Source organism: Armigeres subalbatus, chromosome 3, assembly GCF_024139115.2.
Source record: "Armigeres subalbatus isolate Guangzhou_Male chromosome 3, GZ_Asu_2, whole genome shotgun sequence".
Lineage (NCBI taxonomy): Eukaryota > Metazoa > Arthropoda > Insecta > Diptera > Culicidae > Armigeres > Armigeres subalbatus.
The window spans coordinates 85,302,112-85,323,115 of NC_085141.1; the positions used below are offsets into that span (position 1 = coordinate 85,302,112).

The 21,004-nt window shown below is 43.8% G+C and overlaps 1 protein-coding gene across 1 annotated transcript in view; it reads left to right on the plus strand.

Annotated features, from left to right (window-relative positions):
* The window catches only part of LOC134226697 (dopamine D2-like receptor), a 1,014,775-nt gene extending 995,516 nt beyond the window's left edge, over positions 1-19,259 (plus strand). The window contains exon 12 of the mRNA XM_062707645.1: positions 18,563-19,259. Within this exon, the coding sequence (XP_062563629.1) occupies positions 18,563-18,774 (212 nt within the window). The 3' untranslated portion in view covers positions 18,775-19,259. The remainder of the gene's footprint in view (positions 1-18,562) is intronic.
* Positions 19,260-21,004: the final 1,745 nt, after the last annotated feature.

Below are 21,004 nucleotides of genomic sequence, written 5' to 3' on the forward strand. Positions count from 1 at the left end.
GCGCGCCGAGTCTGGTTCATGTTTCTGGTTTACACACGTACCGATATTTTTCACCGTTTTATGCTCCACTGAAGCGCCCGCCCCACAAACAAACTCAATATTGACGCCTCGGGGGATGTGAATTCTCTTTCTGTCTCGCTGTGTGTGTGTGTTTTTTATGAAGCTGCAACAGATGATAGTTTGCTGCTTTGTTGCAGAACTTTTCGCGTACCGTAAACTGGGATTGAATGCATGCAATAGGACAATATCACCCAGTATGATTTTTTCCACACATCCAGTCTTTCAATAATCTTTCAGGCTTTACGAAATTCTTTTTGACTTTTAGAGTTTTTTTTTTACTTTTAGAGCTTTATAGAAGTCTTGCTAGCCTTTACAAATAATTTATACATTTCGAAGACCCTCAGTCATCACTCTAAAGATATAAAAAATCCTTTTCTAAATACATCAATACATCAGATATTTTTCAGATACTCAGGATATTCTGTTGATCGGCACACATGTTGCAGATAAGTTTCGACAGATTTAAGACCTCCGGTTTAGATCGCATTTGTTTTACTACGCATGGTCTGTCTTGGTCATGTCTAGGCAGGCATATCAGACAGCTAAATCTGCGTAGGTACCACCTTAAGCAACCGCAACTTGATATTAACCTATACAAAGACAATAGTAACCTATGGTGGCCATATAGGCCTTTAGAGGCCATGCGCAGTAGTAGCTCATACAGGCCCTTGAGGCCATACGCTTGATTTACGATTTAGATATGTTCAAATCCGTGCATTCAAGTTCTCCAAATCATTCTGGAGCTCAATCCAACTAATCTTTCAAGTAAACTGTGCTTGGTACAAAACCGGTAGCAATTCATTATGTCTGGCTATCATATCTGACCGTCGAAGACATTAAGTAACCTCCATACGTATCTGCAAAGATTTCGAAATAATTGGTGGAATAAAATGGAGGTTTCTCAACTCGTCTTAGACGATTGAATACGTTCCACTAAAAAGAGCTTAAAATATTTTTTCTATTATATCTGTCCAAATCGAATGTTCAAACTTATCCAAATCATTCGGTAGTTTACACCCCTCTGTTCTACCAAGGCAACTGGGCTTGATACATAGCCAATAGCAATCCATTATGTTCACATAGCTGCCTTGCAGCCAAGCGCATTATTTACGATTCAGATATGTCCAAATCGGATATTCTAAGCTCTCCAAACCATTCTAGAATTCATACCAATTGGTATATCATATAAATTGTGCTCGGTACAAAACCATTAGCAACCGATAGCAACCCATCATATTCAGGCTACTATCGGCCATGCTTACGATTTACAATCTATGTTTGTCCAAATATGATGTTTTGAGTTCTCAGATTATCGTATGAGAACATATCCAAATTTGTGTTCAAATGCATGGTCTTCAAGGAACTTAATACTTAAAAAAATACTTCTCTAGGAACATTTTGGTTTTATGTTGGTTTTATTGTACTCTTGTAGAGTAAAATATGGACTTCAAAAGCGTTATAAAAATTAAAATATTACGTGAGTTGCTATCGGTCCTGGACCTACCGTTACTGGCATGGTGGAATAATTGGTCTTGACTGCAAAGATTTGAAAAACTTGAAACGTCGTATTTGGTAATTTCTAAAGCATAAGCCATGCAGATAATAATCAGAGACCTGATAAATAAGGAGTCACTATCGATTTTGTACTGAGCGTAATTGACCTGCTAAACAAATTGGTCTGAACGCCGGAATGATTTTGTGAGCTAAGATCATTGCTTTTGCACATATTTAAATCGTAAGTCGCATGGCTGCTGAAGACCTATATAAACACCATGGGTTCTTCACCATGGGTTCTTTTGATTTTGGTCTGAGCTCCAGACTGATATAAAAACCATCATGGGTTGCTACTGGTTTTAAACCGAGCACAGTTGACTTGAAAGATCAATTAGTTTGAAATCCACAATGCTTTAGAGAACTTTGAACATTCAATTTAGACATAACAAAATCGCAAATCATGCGCATGGCTTCCATGGGCCTATATGGACACCATGGGCTGCTATTTATTTTGTCCCGAGCCCCCTTGGCTTGGTAGTTCAATTGGTCTGAACTCCTGGGTTATTTGGAGAGCTGAGATCATCCGGCTTGGACCTATCCAAATCGTTAATCATGCGCACGACCGTCAACCCGAGTAGCACGATGTAGACCGATCTAGCTGCAGCAACTCATATATGACTGGATTTGGTCGTACATAGGTTACAGTAACTCGTTTCTGACAAGTGTGCTACTTGGGAAGGCGCTGTATGGGCACCATGAGTTGGTTTTGTATCGAAGCCAGTTGCCTTGAGAGACCAATTTGTCTGAACTCCAGAATGATTTGGGGATCTTATAACATCCGGTTTGAACATATCCAAATCTGAAATAATACACATGGCCGTTAAAGGTATGTATGGGTTGTTATTGACTTGATATCGAGCCCAGTTTTTTGGGAGGAGAAAGTTTTACCGCAGGAGTGGATGGAAGGTGTCGTGTGTCCCATCTACAAAACGGGTGATAAGCTGGATTGTAGCAACTACCGCGCAATCACATTGCTGAACGCCGCCTACAAGGTACTCTCCCAAATTTTATGCCGTCGACTAGCACCAACTGCAACGGAGTTCGTGGGGCAGTACCAGGCGGGTTTTATGGGCGAACGCTCCACCACGGACCAGGTGTTCGCCATTCGCCAAGTACTGCAGAAATGCCGCGAATACAACGTGCCCACATATCATCTATTCATCGACTTCAAAGCCGCATATGATACAATCGATCGGGACCAGCTATGGCAGCTAATGCACGAACACGGTTTTCCGGATAAACTGACACGGTTGATCAAAGCGACGATGGATCGGGTGATGTGCGTAGTTCGAGTTTCAGGGGCATTCTCGAGTCCCTTCGATACCCGCAGAGGGTTACGGCAAGGTGATGGTCTTTCGTGTCTGCTATTCAACATCGCTTCGGTAATACGAAGAGCAGGGATTAACACGAGTGGTACAATTTTCAATAAGTCTGTCCAGCTATTTAGCTTCGCCGACGACATAGATATTATGGCACGTAACTTTGAGAAGATGGAGGAAGCCTACATCAGACTGAAGAGGGAAGTTAAGCGGTTCGAACTAGTCATCAACACGTCGAAGACAAAGTACATGATAGGAAGAGGTTCAAGAGAAGACAATGTGAGCCACCCACCGCGAGTCAGGTGGAAGATGACTTGTGGACCCTCCGTAGACTGCGTGGTTGGCGACATGTAGCCATGGACCGAGCCGAATGGAGAAGACTTTTATATACCACACAGGCCACTTCGGTTTTAGTCTGAATAAATAATAATAATAATAATCGAGCCCAGTTGTCTTGTGCAATAAACTCCTTTGACGTCCTCACGTCTGTGGAGCGGACATCCCTACGTCCCTAACTAGCTCACCTTCGTATTGATCTCAGGGTCGACTCACTTGCTGCTCAAGGGGCACACGCAACCTCCCAGATGGACGCAACAATTTAGAATATCCATGCAAAGGACTATCTTCAGTAAAGTAAAGAAGACGGACGTAGGTACATTTTATATCATTTTTTTTATTGAAAAAGTTTTGGGTTAGTGTTAATGGTTAGTACCGTTGCGGCCGTTTGACGTGGGCTGTGCCCATGGTTTGCATGCTACATGTAGGTGGGCGGTTTCGGGACATACCTTTACCCGATGGAATGGGGTCGCCTTTGGAGAGGGGCGAGAAAGTCTAGAGATGATTGCAGCCGCGGGCCTGAGCCTCTGGTCGAATTAGTTGGGTGGGGTTCTGGTGGTTCAGCCGCTGGCAGGATGACCTGGTAGATAAATCTCCGCCACGATGATAAGGAGCTTGCTTGAACGATGGGAAACCTCCGCCACGATGATGAGGAGCTTGAACGATGGGAAGGACGATCGGCCGTTGGTCACCTGTTGGCAGCCCTGGTCAACGAAAGCGGGAAAAGCGCGGCTTCCCCTACTCGCCTGTCGTATGTCGGACACCGTGTGGATTTACGGCCGCCGTTGATTGACCCGCCTTGGCCTATACGAAATCACGGGGAATGTTTTTTTTTATTCTCCTTGCCAGACCTCGTGGTGGCGCCCTTACAGGTTTTCCGCTACTGTACTTCCTCCCGTACCTGGCCAGCCGACTGGAGGAATCCACGTGTTTACGTGTGGGCTTCCCTCGCTATCGGGGGTTCGCCGGAGACGCTTTCGGTTCACCGACCTTTTGGGACAATCCACCGAACTTGATCTGAACTGCTCTCCCGATCCGGACACCGGATTGCTTGACTGGGGAGGGTCGGACGGTGCTCCGTGGCGACCAAAATGACCGACGAACTTTCGACAAATTTTCTTCCGTACTGGGTCACCAAGTTCCAGTCCAGCGTAATTCACTTTTGGGTTTTCCACGGTCTACAGCTTTGCTAATCGTTGTAGATGACTCTTGGCGATTTTCTTTTCCCGGGGAACTAAAACACGCTCAAATATCGAGCATTAACAAAACCGGACCTTATTCGTTCCCGATTTAACATCGACTGCCTTCTCGCTGCTGGCTTTTTTTCCGCTCCCGATTCTTTTCTCCCTGCCTCCTCTTCACACGTCTTTGTCTCACTCGTCTTCCTCCTTTTCATTTCGCTCCGGATGTTTATTTTCGCCTTCGTCGTCTTGGAGATGTTAGCCGGTAGCGTTAGTAGTTTACACGGTCAATAATCAGCATGATATGTGCCTATTCTAAGACTTACAGGTGCTACATGCGAAGCCTCACAATATATAATTAGTTCGATTAGTAAGTACCTTACTGTGTAAAACATCATGCAAATCGGTCATAATTGATATCGTCGGTAACACTTGATAGACCAATTCGTATGAACCTCATAATGATTTATAGAACTTAGAGCTTCCGGTTTGGACGTATCCAAATCTCAAATCATGCACATGCACTCTAAAGGCATGTATGGACCCCATGGGTTGCTATCGACCTTGTATCGAGCCCAGTTGACTTGGTAGACCAATTGGTCTGAACTCCAGAATGATTTGGAGAACTACGGACATTCGGTTTGGATATATCTGGATCGTTAACGATGAACATGGCCTCTAAGGACCTGTATGGGTTGTTATTGGCTGTATATCAAGGAGATGAATCTGTGTCAAAATTAATTGTTGATTAACACTCTTTTTTTTGTAATTTTGACATTTTAGCCCATCTTACCTTTTACTTTTGTCCTTTTGATTTTCGATCTTCAACCTTTTGACCTTCGACCTTTTATCCTACAACCGTAATTTCTATCTTTTGTTCTTTCGACCTTTTGTCCTTCGACATTTTGACTCAGATTTTTTGTTTAGACCTTTTGTCCCTTCGACCTTTTTTTCTTCAACCCAGAATATATAACCTTCGGAGAATGACAAATTGGAATCCCCATTTTGGAAGCAAACCTAAACAATTTATGTGAAGGGGGAAGGCAAGCAAGTTTAGGTAGGTTGAAACCCCTTCTCAGCTGATCATAGAACTGTAATTAATTTCTGTTTGATCACTGTGAGGGGTGAGTATTAAAAACCCAGGAAAAGTTCAGGGAAAGGCAGTTCGCTTCCGGGAGTGGTACTTACACGCGGGTTAGGGTGCCCGGGATGGCATACCAAGATGTCAACTATATTCGCTGATATAACCCTCCCCTAGCAGCACATATATTCCACATAGGTTACTGCAACTCATATGTGACTAAATTTAGTCGCAATCAAGTTGCTGCAACCAGATTTGCCTAACTTGTGCTGCTCGGGTCTGTCTTTGAGGAAACGAAGGCTGATAGGCTGAAGCAGGATCGGAGAGTGTCAAACTTTGGACACCGGCAAAGCACATGTTCGATGGAATTCAACAAGTCTGGAATGAAGTACCACTGAAGTTATGCGAAAAACGGGTTTGGCCGGTGCGAAGACGAGTGATGATCTGTTGAACCCTGTGGCTGCGTATTTCATTCCATGGAACTGTTGATCACTTAACCTTCCGTAGCTGTGTGGAATTGTAGGCAACCCACTGGTTCTCCTAATCCTGACTGACGATTCTTTTAATCTTGATTTTGGTGTCAGCCAGGGGAACTAAAGTAATAAAAGGCCGGCCTTAGTGACCGACACCAGCTGTAACATTCCCTGGCACTGTACAATGTCCCGAAATCCACGCGAAGGTTGTTGATTGTTGTACATTGACGAGAATGGCCAGAATCCATGGGTGTTTTGGGTGATCGCTTCGAAGCGCAGCGATTGCACTGGCGGAGTCAGTCAGGACAAGGATTGGTTTGGCGGAGGGTGTAGTGGCAGCGATAAACAGGGCCGCAGACGAAAAAAATACTGCATTGCTTTGTAAGACTATTTGTCACTCAGAAAAATATATAAAGCTCTTTTAGTGGAATGTATTCAACCGTCTAAGCCGAATTAAGTACTCTCCATTTAATTCCACCAAATAATTTTCGATATCTTTGCAGATACGTATTTCGACCACAACTGTGTGGTCGTCTTCAGTGTCTCATACTTGACTCGACATCGTCGAGTATCTGCAAATATATCAAAAAATATTTGGTGGAATTAAATGGGGAGTACTTAATTCGTCTTAGACGGTATTTGTCACTGTTAGGTTACTCTTGCCTCGAAACGGAGCCGTCGGTATAGCGATGTTCATTGTTCCTGTATTCCGTATATAGCAACTCAGCCATCGACCTATGAAGCGCTTTCGTATCGTCTCCAACGCCAGCCACAGCGCGCGTTGGTTCTGATTCCCTTCAAGGAGACGGATTTCCGGCAGTCGAAGCGGCGAAAGAAGCAGTTTTGATGCATATTGCAGCCAGAATGCGGTGGCGAAGTGGCAAGATGCCTGCCTCGGCGCAGTCAGACTCGGCAAGCGTAGAGGGGAGAAGTCCGGAGGCGATCGGGGATAGAACGTTCAGGAGGCTACGGTATGCAATGCATGGGAGTTCAAGCCCGTACATAAACCAGCTGTTTATGATGGCTTCTCCAATGCAGCAACGAATACCCCTGTAGCTGGTCCTGTGGGACTTTGAAAAGGGTTTTAATAAAGTTGACCCTTCTAAAAACACATAAATAAAGCTTTAAAAAAAATGGACCCTGGTTAACTTTAACAGAGCGGAAATGAAGCAGAATTGTGAGGCCATGGTTATTGCAGACGCCGAGTACGGTAACAATTTTGTGATTGGACATAGAGTGTTCCCACAACTTGATGCACGGTCCTGGTAGTTGATGCCTCTATCGACAAACGTGACCACGTTCGCATTTGCAGGCGGTCATGCTAAATCCTACCGAGGTGGCCCAACGGAGGACGGCACTTACGGTGGATTGCGCTCTAATACGAGTGCATCCAGGTGTGTCTCCAACGACGTTTTTCAGGATGTCGTCGGCGTAAATTTAAACGTAAACGGTGGGTGGCAGGAAACGAAAGACCCCGTTCATAGTAACCAAAAATAAGGTTACCACCAGAACCGACCCTCCGGGTAGATTCTGGAGGATTGCTTTCCGAGGACGACTTGAAATGATCGCTCTTTGAAAAAATGGAACAGGATCTAGTGGTGATGAACCTCTGGAATTCAGGTGGGTACTGGGGAAAAGCAACGCTTGTCACAGTACTGAGAGCGTTTCTTTCCTCAACAGTTCAGTGGCTATTTGAATGAAGACACGGCACTCGTAATGTTTTTCTCTGTATGTTTGTAGCGTACTTACCTTTCTTTGATGGCTTTCGGGAAATTTCCTACGGAATCGGAGGGCCTTCCTACGCGCTTTTACCACCCGATGCGCTTCGACCGACCAGCAACGAAGGGCTTTACGTCCATGTCGGCTGCTGGTCTGTGAAATAGCCGCCCCAACAACATACAAGACCACCTTGGCGAGTTCAGATCGTGTTGCCGGAGTTTTATTCTCAAGGGCGCGTCGGAGGTGGTGGTCATATGCCTCCCAGTCGGCGGCATCGTATCGCCATCGTGGCTTCCAGGAGGTGTTAGGAGCGGAGGCGTGGGCAGGGACCAATATTGGTAAGTGGGTGTTCCCAAAAAGGTCGAAAGACACTTCCCACTTGAGTATGGGGAGAATGGACCGACTGGTGCTCTCTTCGATGACGGTGGCCGAATGGACGTTGAAGATAGTTGGTGAACCATTATTGAGCGGCACCAGGTCAGCAGACTCAAAAGCTTCCAGTAAGTCGACACCATGGGGATCGGACCTCCGCCACAGGCCGGGTGGTGCGCGTTTCCATATAAGGGGAAATACGCAGTCGTTCACTGCCCATGATCGCATAATTGTAACACTCGCATTTTTGTTCATTTTGTAAAAAGCATGTAATTCGTTCAGAAAGCTCAATTTACTGCATCTAGTCCCACAACAGTAAAATAGGCTTTACTATCTTGCTTATCTGTGGTAAGCTGGAAATGATTGAGTTTGTGGGGAGGATTGACAAACGATTTACAAAATCAACCAAAATGCAAATGTTACAAATATGCGATCATGGGCAGTTCAAGTGTCTCTACATGGCTTCTGTAATCATGTCCGGGTTTGTCATCAGCACCGCACAGTTAAAACTTCTGGAAATGACACGCCATGGAAATATTTAAACGTTTATTTTTGTGTTCGATAGCTTCTAATTTTACATCCAACTTATTCTTATATGCAATATTGAATACAAGCTCCATAGTAACGATGACCTCAAAACTGATGGAAAAATGAGTCGAATCGAACGGAGCCTTTTTGTTACATCATACATGCTGTAACATTTTTATACTGTGCCTCATTAGAACCCAATTCAGTATACCATCTAGCCCAGGAGCTTTCTTTGTGTCGAAACGAACGATTTCCCAAACGCCCGTAGCTGCTCTGGCTGCTGAGTGCTGATGGTGACATTCAGGGGATATGTCAAGTTGCGGGAATGATTCTCCCGAGCCTTCCTGGACTAGCGCTTTGTGTAAAATTCTCTCGCTTCAACAGCTTTCTTGAACATGAATATAATATCGCCCACCGTCTGATGCTGCACACCTCCCTCCCAGGTTCAGTCAGCCTCTCTGCACTCCGCATGCTTTTGAGGATGTTGGCAGACTTCTTTTTGTCAGTTTTCTGCGTGTGCGTAGCTGGTCCTCGTTTCTATAAATCACTCCTCTTCCATCGCACAGTATAAAAATGTTACAGCATATATGATGTAACAAAAAGTTTCCGTTCGATTCGACTCAACTTTCCATCATTTTTTAAAACTACAGATTGTCTTTACTACACACTTAGTTTTTATTTCTGCAGCTCGGCAAAAATCCGCACAGCCGTGCGCCAGCAAAATGAAAAACTGATATTCCGGAAAAAATGACGTTTGTTAGCTGATTTTCGGCAAATTATTTGCTGATTTTCAGAAATTTTGACAGAAATCTCAGCAAAAAACATGTTTGCTGGGGCACGGCTGTGCGAATCTTGGTAAAAGTTCAACATTTTGCTGAGTTCCCGGTAAAAAAATTAAGTCTGTATGGAGCTTGCATTCAATATTGCGCACAAGAAAAGGTTGGATATACAATTAGAGGCTATTGAACACAAAAATAAGGGTTCAAATTTTCCGTAGCGTGTAATTATCAGAGTTTTTAACTGTGTGGGTACATATCTCGTCAATCCCTGTACATCGAAAATACAATACGAAACAAGGATCCCATCAATCACTACCCGATTGAGTGTGTTCGATTTTTTTTGCGAAAATCCCGATTTTGTTGCAACCAAAAAGGCGCAAAACCGAAACAACTCCCCATCGGTCTACGGTACTCTTTCGCAGACACCACACCATTTGGTGGCATGTGGATAATCCGAAAAGATGAGTGGATTGTAAAAATAAAAATTCCCTTTCCAGCTCGTGACGCTGCCGTTTGCCATGCTCAAACTGATTGCATCCTCCCGTAAGGAAAACAGAAAACAACATGCAACGAATTGTGGAGTTGTTGCTTGTGCGGCGACCATGGGCGGGTGGCGCTGCTGTTGTTGATGATGATGATGATTATGATCATGACAGTTGGTCGGTTCGTTGGGCGATCCGCTGAGTGCATTTTCGGTATGCAAAAGTGGAATCGGTAGTAAAAAGTTTGTTTTTTTTTCGGAGCTGAAGCCCTGCTTTTCCACTGACACTTTTCAATTGTACAACTGGTGCTAGAAACTGCACTGCTATGTTTTACAGCCGCACCGTTTCGGTGAGCAACCTTGTGAATCCTGATAGTTGGACATGGTGTCAATGGCGTATCAGCTTAGGGTTTGGGGGTAAGCTAAGGGCACCAGATTGCTGTCGAATACCATTTATTTTTATAAAAAGTTGCATATCTGTTCATTTTCCATACATTTCCACCATCGACGACAGCACCTCTGATGAGTTGAAGCGGTTGCACAATGCAGAGCCATCAGATAACGAAGGAATCAAGCTTAGCAACACACATAACCAATAGCAATAGCGAAACTTGTGCAATGTGGAGGTCATGCACTTTATGTGCAAACGAATAGTCATGCTTTTTGTGCAAAGATGATCAATTTGGTGCCAGGTACAAAGATTATATTTTAATTTGTCTAGAATTTATTATAACCATTTTAAAATGATCTCCCTATGCTGTGCTGTAGGATCTGTCAAAGTTAACACCGTCGTGTGTCTTCTTCTTATTTTTACTTGGATTCGTCTATTGATACCGCAAGCGAGCGGCAAGTGAGAAATGAATAGAAACTGAAAGATTAGCAGAGGGCCATATTACAGAACAAGCATTGTTGCAGCCTGTCTTGATGGTACAGTGATCACCACGTTACTATCCAAGCCGTTCCTGGGTGGACGTTAGGCAGAATAACAGCGATTCTAATATGGCCCTCTGCTAATCTTTCAGTTTCTATTCATTTCACACTTGCTGCTCGCTTGCGGTGTCAATCGAATCTGTATCTTCATTACTTTCATCTACTCCCTTCGCTTTGAGTAGTAGAATTATCACCGAAAAAAGCCAATAAATTAATTTCGACAATTAGTTATTGAGGAAAGTGTTGAGTAGAGATGCACGTTTTGCCATTGTACAGGCCAAAAAATCCGGTAAAACGAACCGACAGATTGCTGAGCAGCTTGACGTCTGTCACACAACAGTAGGGAGGATTTGCAAGGCATTTTCGCAGTCTAAGTCAACAGAGAGGAAGCCAGGGAGTGGCCATCCGCGAAAATCAACGGAAAGCCATGATCCGGATCGTCAAAGATGACCCTCGTAAGAATGCAATCGACGTCACAAAGTATGCTGCAGAGCACTTGAACCTCAACTTGAGCTCCCGAAGTGTCCGATGGCGTCTCTGTGAAGGTAAACTCTTCGCCCGTCGACCAGCAAAGAAGCCGCTGATATCCATGAAAAACCGTAGACGGTTGCCAGACGGTTCCAATACTGGTCGAAGTCTGACTGGGAAAAAGTTCTGTGGACTGATGAAAGCAAGTTCAACTTATTTTCATCGGACTGTATCAGATATGTACGAAGACCACAAGGACAACGATACAATCCAATACCTATATCAGGTTCCTACAGTCAAACATGGAGGCGGAAGTGTCATGGTTTGGGGTAAGTTGCTAGAAATGTGAAGTTCAATATTATTGTACTACCAGGACTTTTTCTTAGGGTGTTTCAGTCAAAATGGCGTCGGTCCTATCCGTCGAATGCAAGGCATCATGACTGTTCCCGTGTACAAGGAACTACTGGAGACAACTATGCTTCCATCCGCTAAAAAGACCATGCCAAAAAAGTGGACATTTCAGCAAGATAATGACCCGAAACACACACCAAGTCTGGTCAAATCCTGGTTCTCAAAGAAGAAGGTGACGGCGTTTTCGGTGTAACGTCGAAAACCATTTTAGCCGGCGGCGGCTGCGTGAATCGGCGTGGATATTTTTTACTTTAGTTTCTTAATGTTTTCAACATTCAACAGGAAAATGTTCGGGAAATCTACGGAAAGTTTTTATTGAGCAATTGTTCGAAATTTTCATAAGAAATTGGTTGGAATTTACACAAGATTAAAAAATTCTTCGGATTTTCCACGGTGAATTTTACGACATTTTAACCAAAACAGTTCAGAACTTCAACGTGATTTGGTTTTAAATTTCTACGGGAAACCGTTCGGAAACACAAAAATAAAAATTTGGAAGAAATTTCTTTGGATTTCTACAGGTAGTTCTTTGTATTGTCCATAAAAAATTCTTCGGAAATGGAAAATTATTTTAAAACAGCAGAAGGGTCGTTTGTCCGATAATCATTTGGCGAAAGCCATTTGGCCGAAAAATACGTTGAGTCGAAAATCATCAAGTCAAACGGTTATACAACGGAAAACAGTTTGGCCAAAAATTTCTTTTGGCCAAAGCGACATACGGCCGAATTGGTATTTCGGTCGAATTCTTGGTCGACTCTTCCATAACACGTCGTTTGGCTGAAGTGCTCGTTTGGGAAAATATGTTATGAGGCCGAAAATGTCGTTCGGCCAAAATGGCTGTTTGAAAGAAATATCCATTTGGCCGAAAATGTGAATTGGTCCATCGGCCAAATGTTTGATTACTGAACGGGTAATATGGTCAAAAATATCCACCCGTTTGGTCAAATAACATTTTCGGCCAACGACCAACGCAAAACGACCACTTTGGCCAAAAAACTTTTTGGTCAAACGACTTTTTCGGCCAAATGGGCAGTCGGCCGAAAGACATTTTCGACCATATGTCCATTTTAGCTAAATAAAATTGCCGGCCAGATAGATTTTGGCCTAGTGCAGCGGTTCTCAACCTTTTGCATGATTTGAGGTACCCACTCTCGAAAGTAGGCTTCCAATCCTCTTGGAAACATGATTCCGTGCCCTTTGAAGGGAAGCTCCTTTAAGCTCTTAAGTCCCTTTAGAGTAGGCTTCCCCGCCTTTTCATTAGAGGCTTCTGGGCCTCTTGTAGAGAGGCTTCCGAACCTCTTGAAGGCGGTTTTCGAGCCACTTAAAAGGAAGCTTCCGTTGCATCTTGAAAGAACGCTTCTGAGCATCTTGATAGTATGCTTCCAAGCCTATTGAAAAAAGAATTCTGAGCTTCTTGAAGCAAGGCTTCCGAGCCTCTTGAAAGAAGGCTGCCGAGCCTCTTGAAAGAAGGCATCCGAACCACTTGAAAGCAGGCTTACGAGCCTCTTGAAAGAAGGCAACCTAACCACTTGAAAAAAGGCTTCCGAACCTCTTGAAAAGAGGCTTCCGAGCTTCTCGAAAGCAGCCTTCCGATCCTCTTGAAAGGAGGCTTTTGAGCTTCTTGTAAGAAGGCTTCCGAGCATCTTGAAAGCAGGTTTTTGAGTCTCTAGAAAAAGAGAATTTTGAGCCTCTAGAGAAGAAGGCTTTTGCGCTTCTTGAAGGGAGGCTTCGGAACCTCTTGAAAGAAGGCTTCCGAGCCTCTTGGAAGGAGGCTTCCGAGCCTCTTGGAAGGAGGCTTTCGAGCCTCTTGAAAGAAGGCTTCCGAACCACTTGAAAGTAGACTTCCGAGCCTCTTGAAAGCAGACTTACGAGCCTCTTGAAAGGAGGCAAGCTAACCACTTGAAAAGAGGCTTCCGAACCTCTTGAAAAGAGGCTTCCGAGCTTCTCGAAAGGAGCCTTCCGATCCTCTTGAAAGGAGGCTTTTGAACTTCTTGTATAAAGGCTTCCGAGCATCTTGAAAGAAGGTTTTTGAGTCTCTAGAAAAAGAGGCTTTTGAGCCTCTAGAGAAGAAGGCTTTTGAGCTTCTTGAAAGGAGGCTTCGGAACCTCTTGAAAGAAGGCTTCCGAGCCTCTTGGAAGGAGGCTTCCGAGCCTCTTGGAAGGAGGCTTCCGAGCCTCTTGGAAGGAGGCTTCCGAGCCTCTTGGAAGGAGGCTTCCGAGCCTCTTGAGAGGAGGCTTCCGAGCCTCTTGAGAGGAGGCTTCCGAGCCTCTTGAGAGGAGGCTTCCGAGCCTCTTGAGAGGAGGCTTCCGAGCCTCTTGAGAGGAGGCTTCCGAGCCTCTTGAGAGGAGGCTTCCGAGCCTCTTGAAAGAAGGCTTCCGAACCACTTGAAAGTAGACTTCCGAGCCTCTTGAAAGCAGGCTTACGAGCCTCTTGAAAGGAGGCAACCTAACCACCTGAAAAGAGGCTTCCGAACCTCTTGAAAAGAGGCTTCCGAGCCTCTCGAAAGCAGCCTTCCGATCCTCTTGAAAGGAGGCTTTTGAGCTTCTTGTAAGAAGGCTTCCGAGCATCTTGAAAGGAGGTTTTTGAGTCTCTAGAAAAGGAGGCTTTTGAGCCTCTAGAGAAGAAGGCTTTTGAGCTTCTTGAAAGGAGGCTTCGGAACCTCTTGAAAGAAGGCTTCCGAGCCTCTTGGAAGGAGGCTTCCGAGCCTCTTGAAAGGATCCTTCCGAGCCTCTTGAAAGGAGGCTTCCGAGCCTCTTGAGAGGAGGCTTCCGAGCCTCTTGAAAGAAGGCTTCCGAACCACTTGAAAGTAGACTTCCGAGCCTCTTGAAAGGAGGCAACCTAACCACTTGAAAGGAGGCTTCCGAACTTCTTGAAAAGAGGCTTCCGAGCCTCTCGAAAGGAGCCTTCTGATCCTCCTGAAAGGAGACTTTTGAGCCTCTTGCAAGAAGGCTTCCGAGCATCTTGAAAGGAGGTTTTTGAGTTTCTAGAAAAGGAGGCTTTTGAGCCTCTAGAAAAGAAGGCTTTTGAGCTTCTTGAGAGGAGGCTTCCGAGCCTCTTGAAAGAAGGCTTCCGAGCCTCTTGGAAAAAGGTATCCGAGCCTCTTGAAAGGATCCTTCCAAGCCTTTTGGGAAGAGGCTCGGGGCCTCTTGAAAGGAGGCTTTTGAGCCTCTTGAAAGGAGGCTTTTGAGCCTCTTGAAAAGAGGCTTTCGAGCCTCTAGAAAGGCTCTTGAAAGGAGGCTTCCGAACCTCTTGAAAGGAGGCTTCCGAACCTCTTAAAAGGAGGCTTCCGAACCTCTTGAAATGAGGCTTCCGAACCTCTTGAAAGGAGGCTTCCAAGCCTCTTGAAAGGAGGCTTCCAGGCCTCTTGAAAGGAGGCTTCCAGGCCTCTTGAAAGGAGGCTTCCAGGCCTCTTGAAAGGAGGCTTCCAGGCCTCTTGAAAGGAGGCTTCCAGGCCTCTTGAAAGGAGGCTTCCGAGCCTCTTGAAAGGAGGCTTCCAGGCCTCTTGAAAGGAGGCTCCTAGCCTCTTGAAAGGAGGCTCCTAGCCTCTTGAAAGGAGGCTGCCAGGCCTCTTGAAAGGAGGCTGCCGAGCCTCTTGAAAGGAGGCTGCTGAGGCCTCTTGAAGGGCTGCCAGGCCTCTTGAAAGGAGGCTGCCGAGCCTCTTGAAAGGAGGCTGCCAGGCCTCTTGAAAGGAGGCTGCCAGGCCTCTTGAAGGAGGCTTCTGAGCCTCTTGAAAGGAGGCTTCCAGGCCTCTTGAAAGGAGGCTTCCGAGCCTCTTGAAAGGAGGCTTCCAGGCCTCTTGAAGGAGGCTTCCGAGCCTCTTGAAGGAGGCTTCCAGGCCTCTTGAAGGAGGCTCCCAAGCCTCTTGAAAGGAGGCTTCCAGGCCTCTTGAAAGGAGGCTTCCAGGCCCCTTGAAAGGAGGCTTCCGAGCCTCTTGAAAGGAGGCTTCCGAGCCTCTTGAAAGGAGGCTTCCGAGCCTCTTGAAAGGAGGCTTCCGAGCCTCTTGAAAGGAGGCTTCCGTACCTCTTGAAAGGAGGCTTCTGAACCTCTTGAAAGGATGCTTCCGAACCTTTTGAAAGGAAGCCTTCGAGCTGCTTGGAAGAAGGCTTCTGAGAGGCGTAAAAGGATGCTTCTAATCCTCTTGCAATGAAACAACCGAGTGTTAATGAAAAAAAAAAAAAATTTTGTTCATTCGACGTTTTGTTCGTTTGATCTTTTGTTCCGCAGCCCTTCATACATCGTGCTGGTTGTGGAAGGCAGGATTCAATTGGGATTTATTGATCGCATTACATATTATGTACAATATAAATTTTTGAAACAGAAAATACACATTTAGGCCGTTACAAATATTTAATTAACTTTTTGTTCGCGAAACGAGCTAGCCTCGGGCTGAAAGTCTCGATAATAAAGACAAAAAAACTTTTTGTCCTTCTGGTCTCCGAAAGGTCAAAGGGGGGGAGGGGATAATAAAAAATAAATATGAAAATAAAAAAAATCAAAAAACTCTTCGGATTTGTTAAAGAATGTTTTGAAAATCTTCAAAATTATCCGAAATTTATTTTGTTGCCCCCTCAAAATATTATTTTTTGGCAAAAAAAATCCGAGGGAGGGGAGACAAAATAGGTTTTAAATATTTGTATCGGCCTCATCAAAACTTTATCAATGAATTTTGATTGAAATTGTAATATGTCCGCCATTACGCATTTTTGTCCGAGGTACCCCGTAGGGCCAGCGAAGGTAACCCCAGGGGTAAATGTACCCCAGGTTGAGAACCGCTGGCCTAGTGGTTTGTTCAACCAAATAACATATTCGGCCAAACACCTTTCGGCCTTATGTCTAACGGCCAAATAGTTTTCCCGAAAGTCATTCAACGAAAAGCCATTTATTCGAATAACAAAAACAAAAGTCTTCTAGCCAAGGTCCATTGGACCGAATTAAACGTTTGATCAAAAAAGTGTTTGGTCGAAAATGGTTTAATAAAAATGTGTTTCGCGGAAAGCGACAAACAGTCGAGAGACTCATTCTGTCGGATTGGTAATTTGATCGAGAAAAGTGGTTTGCCCTAACGGATTATTTGGCTCAAAATGTCATTTGACCGAAATGGGCGTTTGGCCGAAAAAGTCGTATGACTGAGTAGACCATTTGAACGAAAATGCCCTTTGGTAGAAATGGTCGTTCGACAGAAAGAGTCATTTGATCCGAAAGTGTCCATTCTCCAAAACAAACATTAAAGCCAAACGGCGTGTTCTGCAAAACTATCTATTAAAGGAAAGGCTTTTCTGGCAAAATGACCATTTCAGCCGACTGCAACTTGCTAAGTAACCAAACGGCCAAAAACCAAATGACATTTTCGGTCAACTGTTTATTTCAGCCAAAGGAACGATCAAATGATATTTTCGGCAAGATAATTATAGATGGGCTTTAGCCAAATCTAATATATTGGGCCAGACAACTTTCGGCCTTACCATCTAAAAGTTTTAGCTATATAAGAGAACTTATTTTGGTCATAAAAGCGCTTTACTACATCCGATGTTTCGATTAATTTAGAGGGTTACATAAATTAACTGAAACGTCGGATGTAGGAGCAAAAAAGTATTTGCTACTAATATTAAGAATGCAATCGCCGAAAGAAATCAATGTTATGGATATGGTGGAATACATATCCAAGCTTCTAGTGACGAAAAAAGCTATTGTCGTGGCTGCAGATCTTAAGTTCCGAACTTAAGGACGGTTTGAATGACCCAGAATATTCCAAAACGTTCTGACCATGTCACTTGATCTTCTGGAATATGTTTTAGGCATGGGTGTATACATATCCAAACTTGGAATGACGTAATAGATTGTATCATGGCTGTATATCAACGCAGATCGCAAGTTCTGAACTCAGGGACAGTTTGGATAATCTAGCTCATCCCAAAAACATATTTTTCAACTTGTTTTACCATTTCTCCAATATTGATCACGAAAACAAATAAAATCTATCAAATTGATCAATACATATACTACCATTATGCATCAAATGGTAGAGATTCTGCCAAACCGCACCAAGCGGCTTTTTAACTGACTTGTGATATTTTGTTTGTTCCTTTTTTGTTGGATATTCTAATTTATGAGGATGGAAGATATCCGATTCAATTTGTTATCAAGTAGAATAACTAAACGGGAGCTTAGGCAGAAAAATGAGTATTTTTTTTGTTGGCGCTTAGTGTGATATGACAATACCCCTGCCAGTAAATCCTGTAATTCTCTTCAAAATCAGAAAAAAAAATCCAAATCCAATTTCCAGGTACTGCTTTTTTTTTCATTATTTGATCATCTAGAGCTTTTCAGATTATGTTCACGCTGCTGCAGCATTTCCCAGAGACGCCCATGGCCACTAGTGCAACCAACAACTGTATAGAAAGCTGCGCAACCTGCACCAATGTGATACTGCAGGCCAGTGCCATTTCGAGCGCTAGTTATAGTGTTGATACAACGTTAAAACGAAACGTTAAATTGCGAGGGAAAACTTTTATTTGGATTTATGCATATTATCCTGTGCTTCGGTAGCGGTTGTTTACATAAAACTGAATCTCATCATGTACATCGTGAATATATGCAAGTACTTTTTTCCTGGCAAACATCATGATTTTCAACAATGCTTTCTAATGAACCAAACAACTGCAACTCGATTAAAATTTCCATTTTTCCGCCCGCAAGGAAAAACAAACATTTCTCGCATCCTTGTCGGGTGGGTGCAACAAGTGCCGCATTGAATTCAATTACGTACCAACTATCCATGTAGCGCAGCTTCGCACTTTCACCCGTTGTTGCAATTGACGCTAACCGTTTCGTTTTTTTTGTGTTTCTCTAATTTTATTCCCTTTCCGGCAGGCGTATTCCTTATTTGCTGGGTGCCGTTCTTCACCTGCAACATCATGGACGCGATGTGCACCAAGCTGGACATGACCTGCCAGCCGGGCGTGACGGCCTTCATCCTGACGACCTGGCTCGGCTACATGAACAGCTTCGTCAACCCGGTCATCTACACCATCTTCAACCCGGAGTTCCGGAAGGCGTTCAAAAAAATCATGAACATCGAGTGAGTACGGCGCATCGTGCCGGGCGGCGGCGGAGGCGGTAAAAGTAGGAATGGGATCGCTGGTGCGTGGAAGCGCCATGCGGCGGGTGTGAGTGCGACTGATGTGAGCGATACGAATGAGCTGTCGTCCGGTGGGATGGAAACGAGGGGCATCACCAGTGGGTCCGGCATGGAGATGGTGACGGTTGGATGGCAAAAGGGATGAGCGTCGTTGATTATTGTGATACATTGGGAACTGTGGACGAATGGTTTAAGTTGAGAGTCGGTTTAGTTTGTTTTAAAGGTTTAAAATTGATGCCTCTTTTTTCAGTAGCACGTTCTTCTATGCTAGACATTGATGCCAAAATCTTAAAAAAAAAAGGTCTGGCGACTTGAGTGTGTGTTGGATTTCAACTGTTTGAGTGAAGTTGAAGTTATTTTTTTGTCCCCGCTCATCAGATACGCGTTGGTCAAAATCAAATTCGCACTATTTTCGTGCTACTTTGAATAAGGCCGCGTTGCGACCTAACACTCAAACGCGTGTATCGCGTGGGATATGCGAAACAACAGAAATTTTAGTGTCTCGTACTTTACTTTGTAGTACGAGGCACTGAAGATGACTTTACAGTTGAGGTCGAAATACGTATATGTAAAAGTAATACGAGGTGGTAGAATTAAATGGAATTGTACTACTTAAACTCGTCTTATGACAGTGAAAACATTCCACTAAAAAGAGCTAAATAACTTTCTTAAACATTCAATTTGAAATGAAAAACAAATATTGCAAATATACTGCGGCCCGCTTCAACAGTTCAAAATTGCAATGTGGCCCTTGAAAGTAAGCATACTGGGGATCACTGATTTAGAAATTGTAAGCTTCATTTTTCGTTTTTCGATTTTTTCAGTCCATGATTTTTTTTATCCGAATCAAAACGCTATCAAGTCCGCACCGAGCTGCTTCAAAATCGTTTCTTTAATCCACGCCAAATTCACATAAAAGTTTATCTTCAGTATTTTGAATAACAAGAAATCAAGATTTATTTGATTATTGAGAAAAAACGGGATTTTCCGGGATACTCGGCATTTGCATGCGTAAATGGTCATTTGGTTAGATAATGTTGCTGCAACTTGATCTATTCCGTTAGTCGGAGCACCAGTGGAAAGGTTCATTTATGAACAACTTTTTTTCAATAAGCACCCGCTAGTACGCAAGTATTTTGGAAAAGGTAACTTTCCCAAAGATTTCTTATTTTTAACATCTATAAATATAACTATCTATAACATCTATAACCAAAGATTTCTTATTTTTAACATCTATAACTATTTTCTGGAAGCAAACAATCAAAAAGTGCTGTAGATTGAATCGAATTGAACGGTTTACTGGCTAGAAGGCTGGCTAAGGCTGGAATTGGGACCAAAAGCCCTACTTCGTTAATGATTACAAACGATAGTGCATCGGTCAAGAATACATGAACTGATGTTTTATAAATTCTGATAATAGTCTAAGTCAGTAAAAATGATATTTTTGTGTTTGAGACTTTTTAAGGCATGTTTAGGGTTGAGCAGCGTCTTTGCCTGAAAAGGCAACATATCAGAACGAATGAACCATCAGCCCAAAACGCCAGGCCCATATACTAACTGTCAAAGGTTGAGTGAAGTGCCCTGCGGTGTTTTCTAGTGCGTTTGAATCATATTATTCCATATGTCAAACAAGACCGAAAATATCGAGGAAGCATTTTCCATCTATAGAACAATGCTCCTTTCGACTTTTGAGTCGGAAGAAAAACTGACGCGTTCAGAGCGATTAGCTTCATCGTTACCTGAAAATCGAATATCGATTCTTCATTGTAGGACCCAATTGAATCTCATGTTCGCAAAGGTGTCAAAAATGACAGAGTTATTTGAATGTAAGAACCGAATTGACAAATAAAAATGTTGCAGGGAAAGATCAATGTGAGTGAGACTTCCAAATCGTCGGACATATTTCTGTGACCATTGTTGACGAGTTTGACAAGCTCCGGGTCAGCCAGTGGATTTCCTTCTTCCACTGGCTTCAGCCTGCCCATGATACCTCCAGGATCAGCATCAGGTACGGTAAGAAATCCCCTGATTCTCTATCGTCCATCTTCCCAACCTCGACATCAACGTGTTTTGGAACAAACTTTCACACCTTGAGCTGCTGGTGCACCAAAGTTTACCAAGGACCATTGCTCTCCAAGAGGTTAACCACGTACCCAACACCCTCATAGATCGGG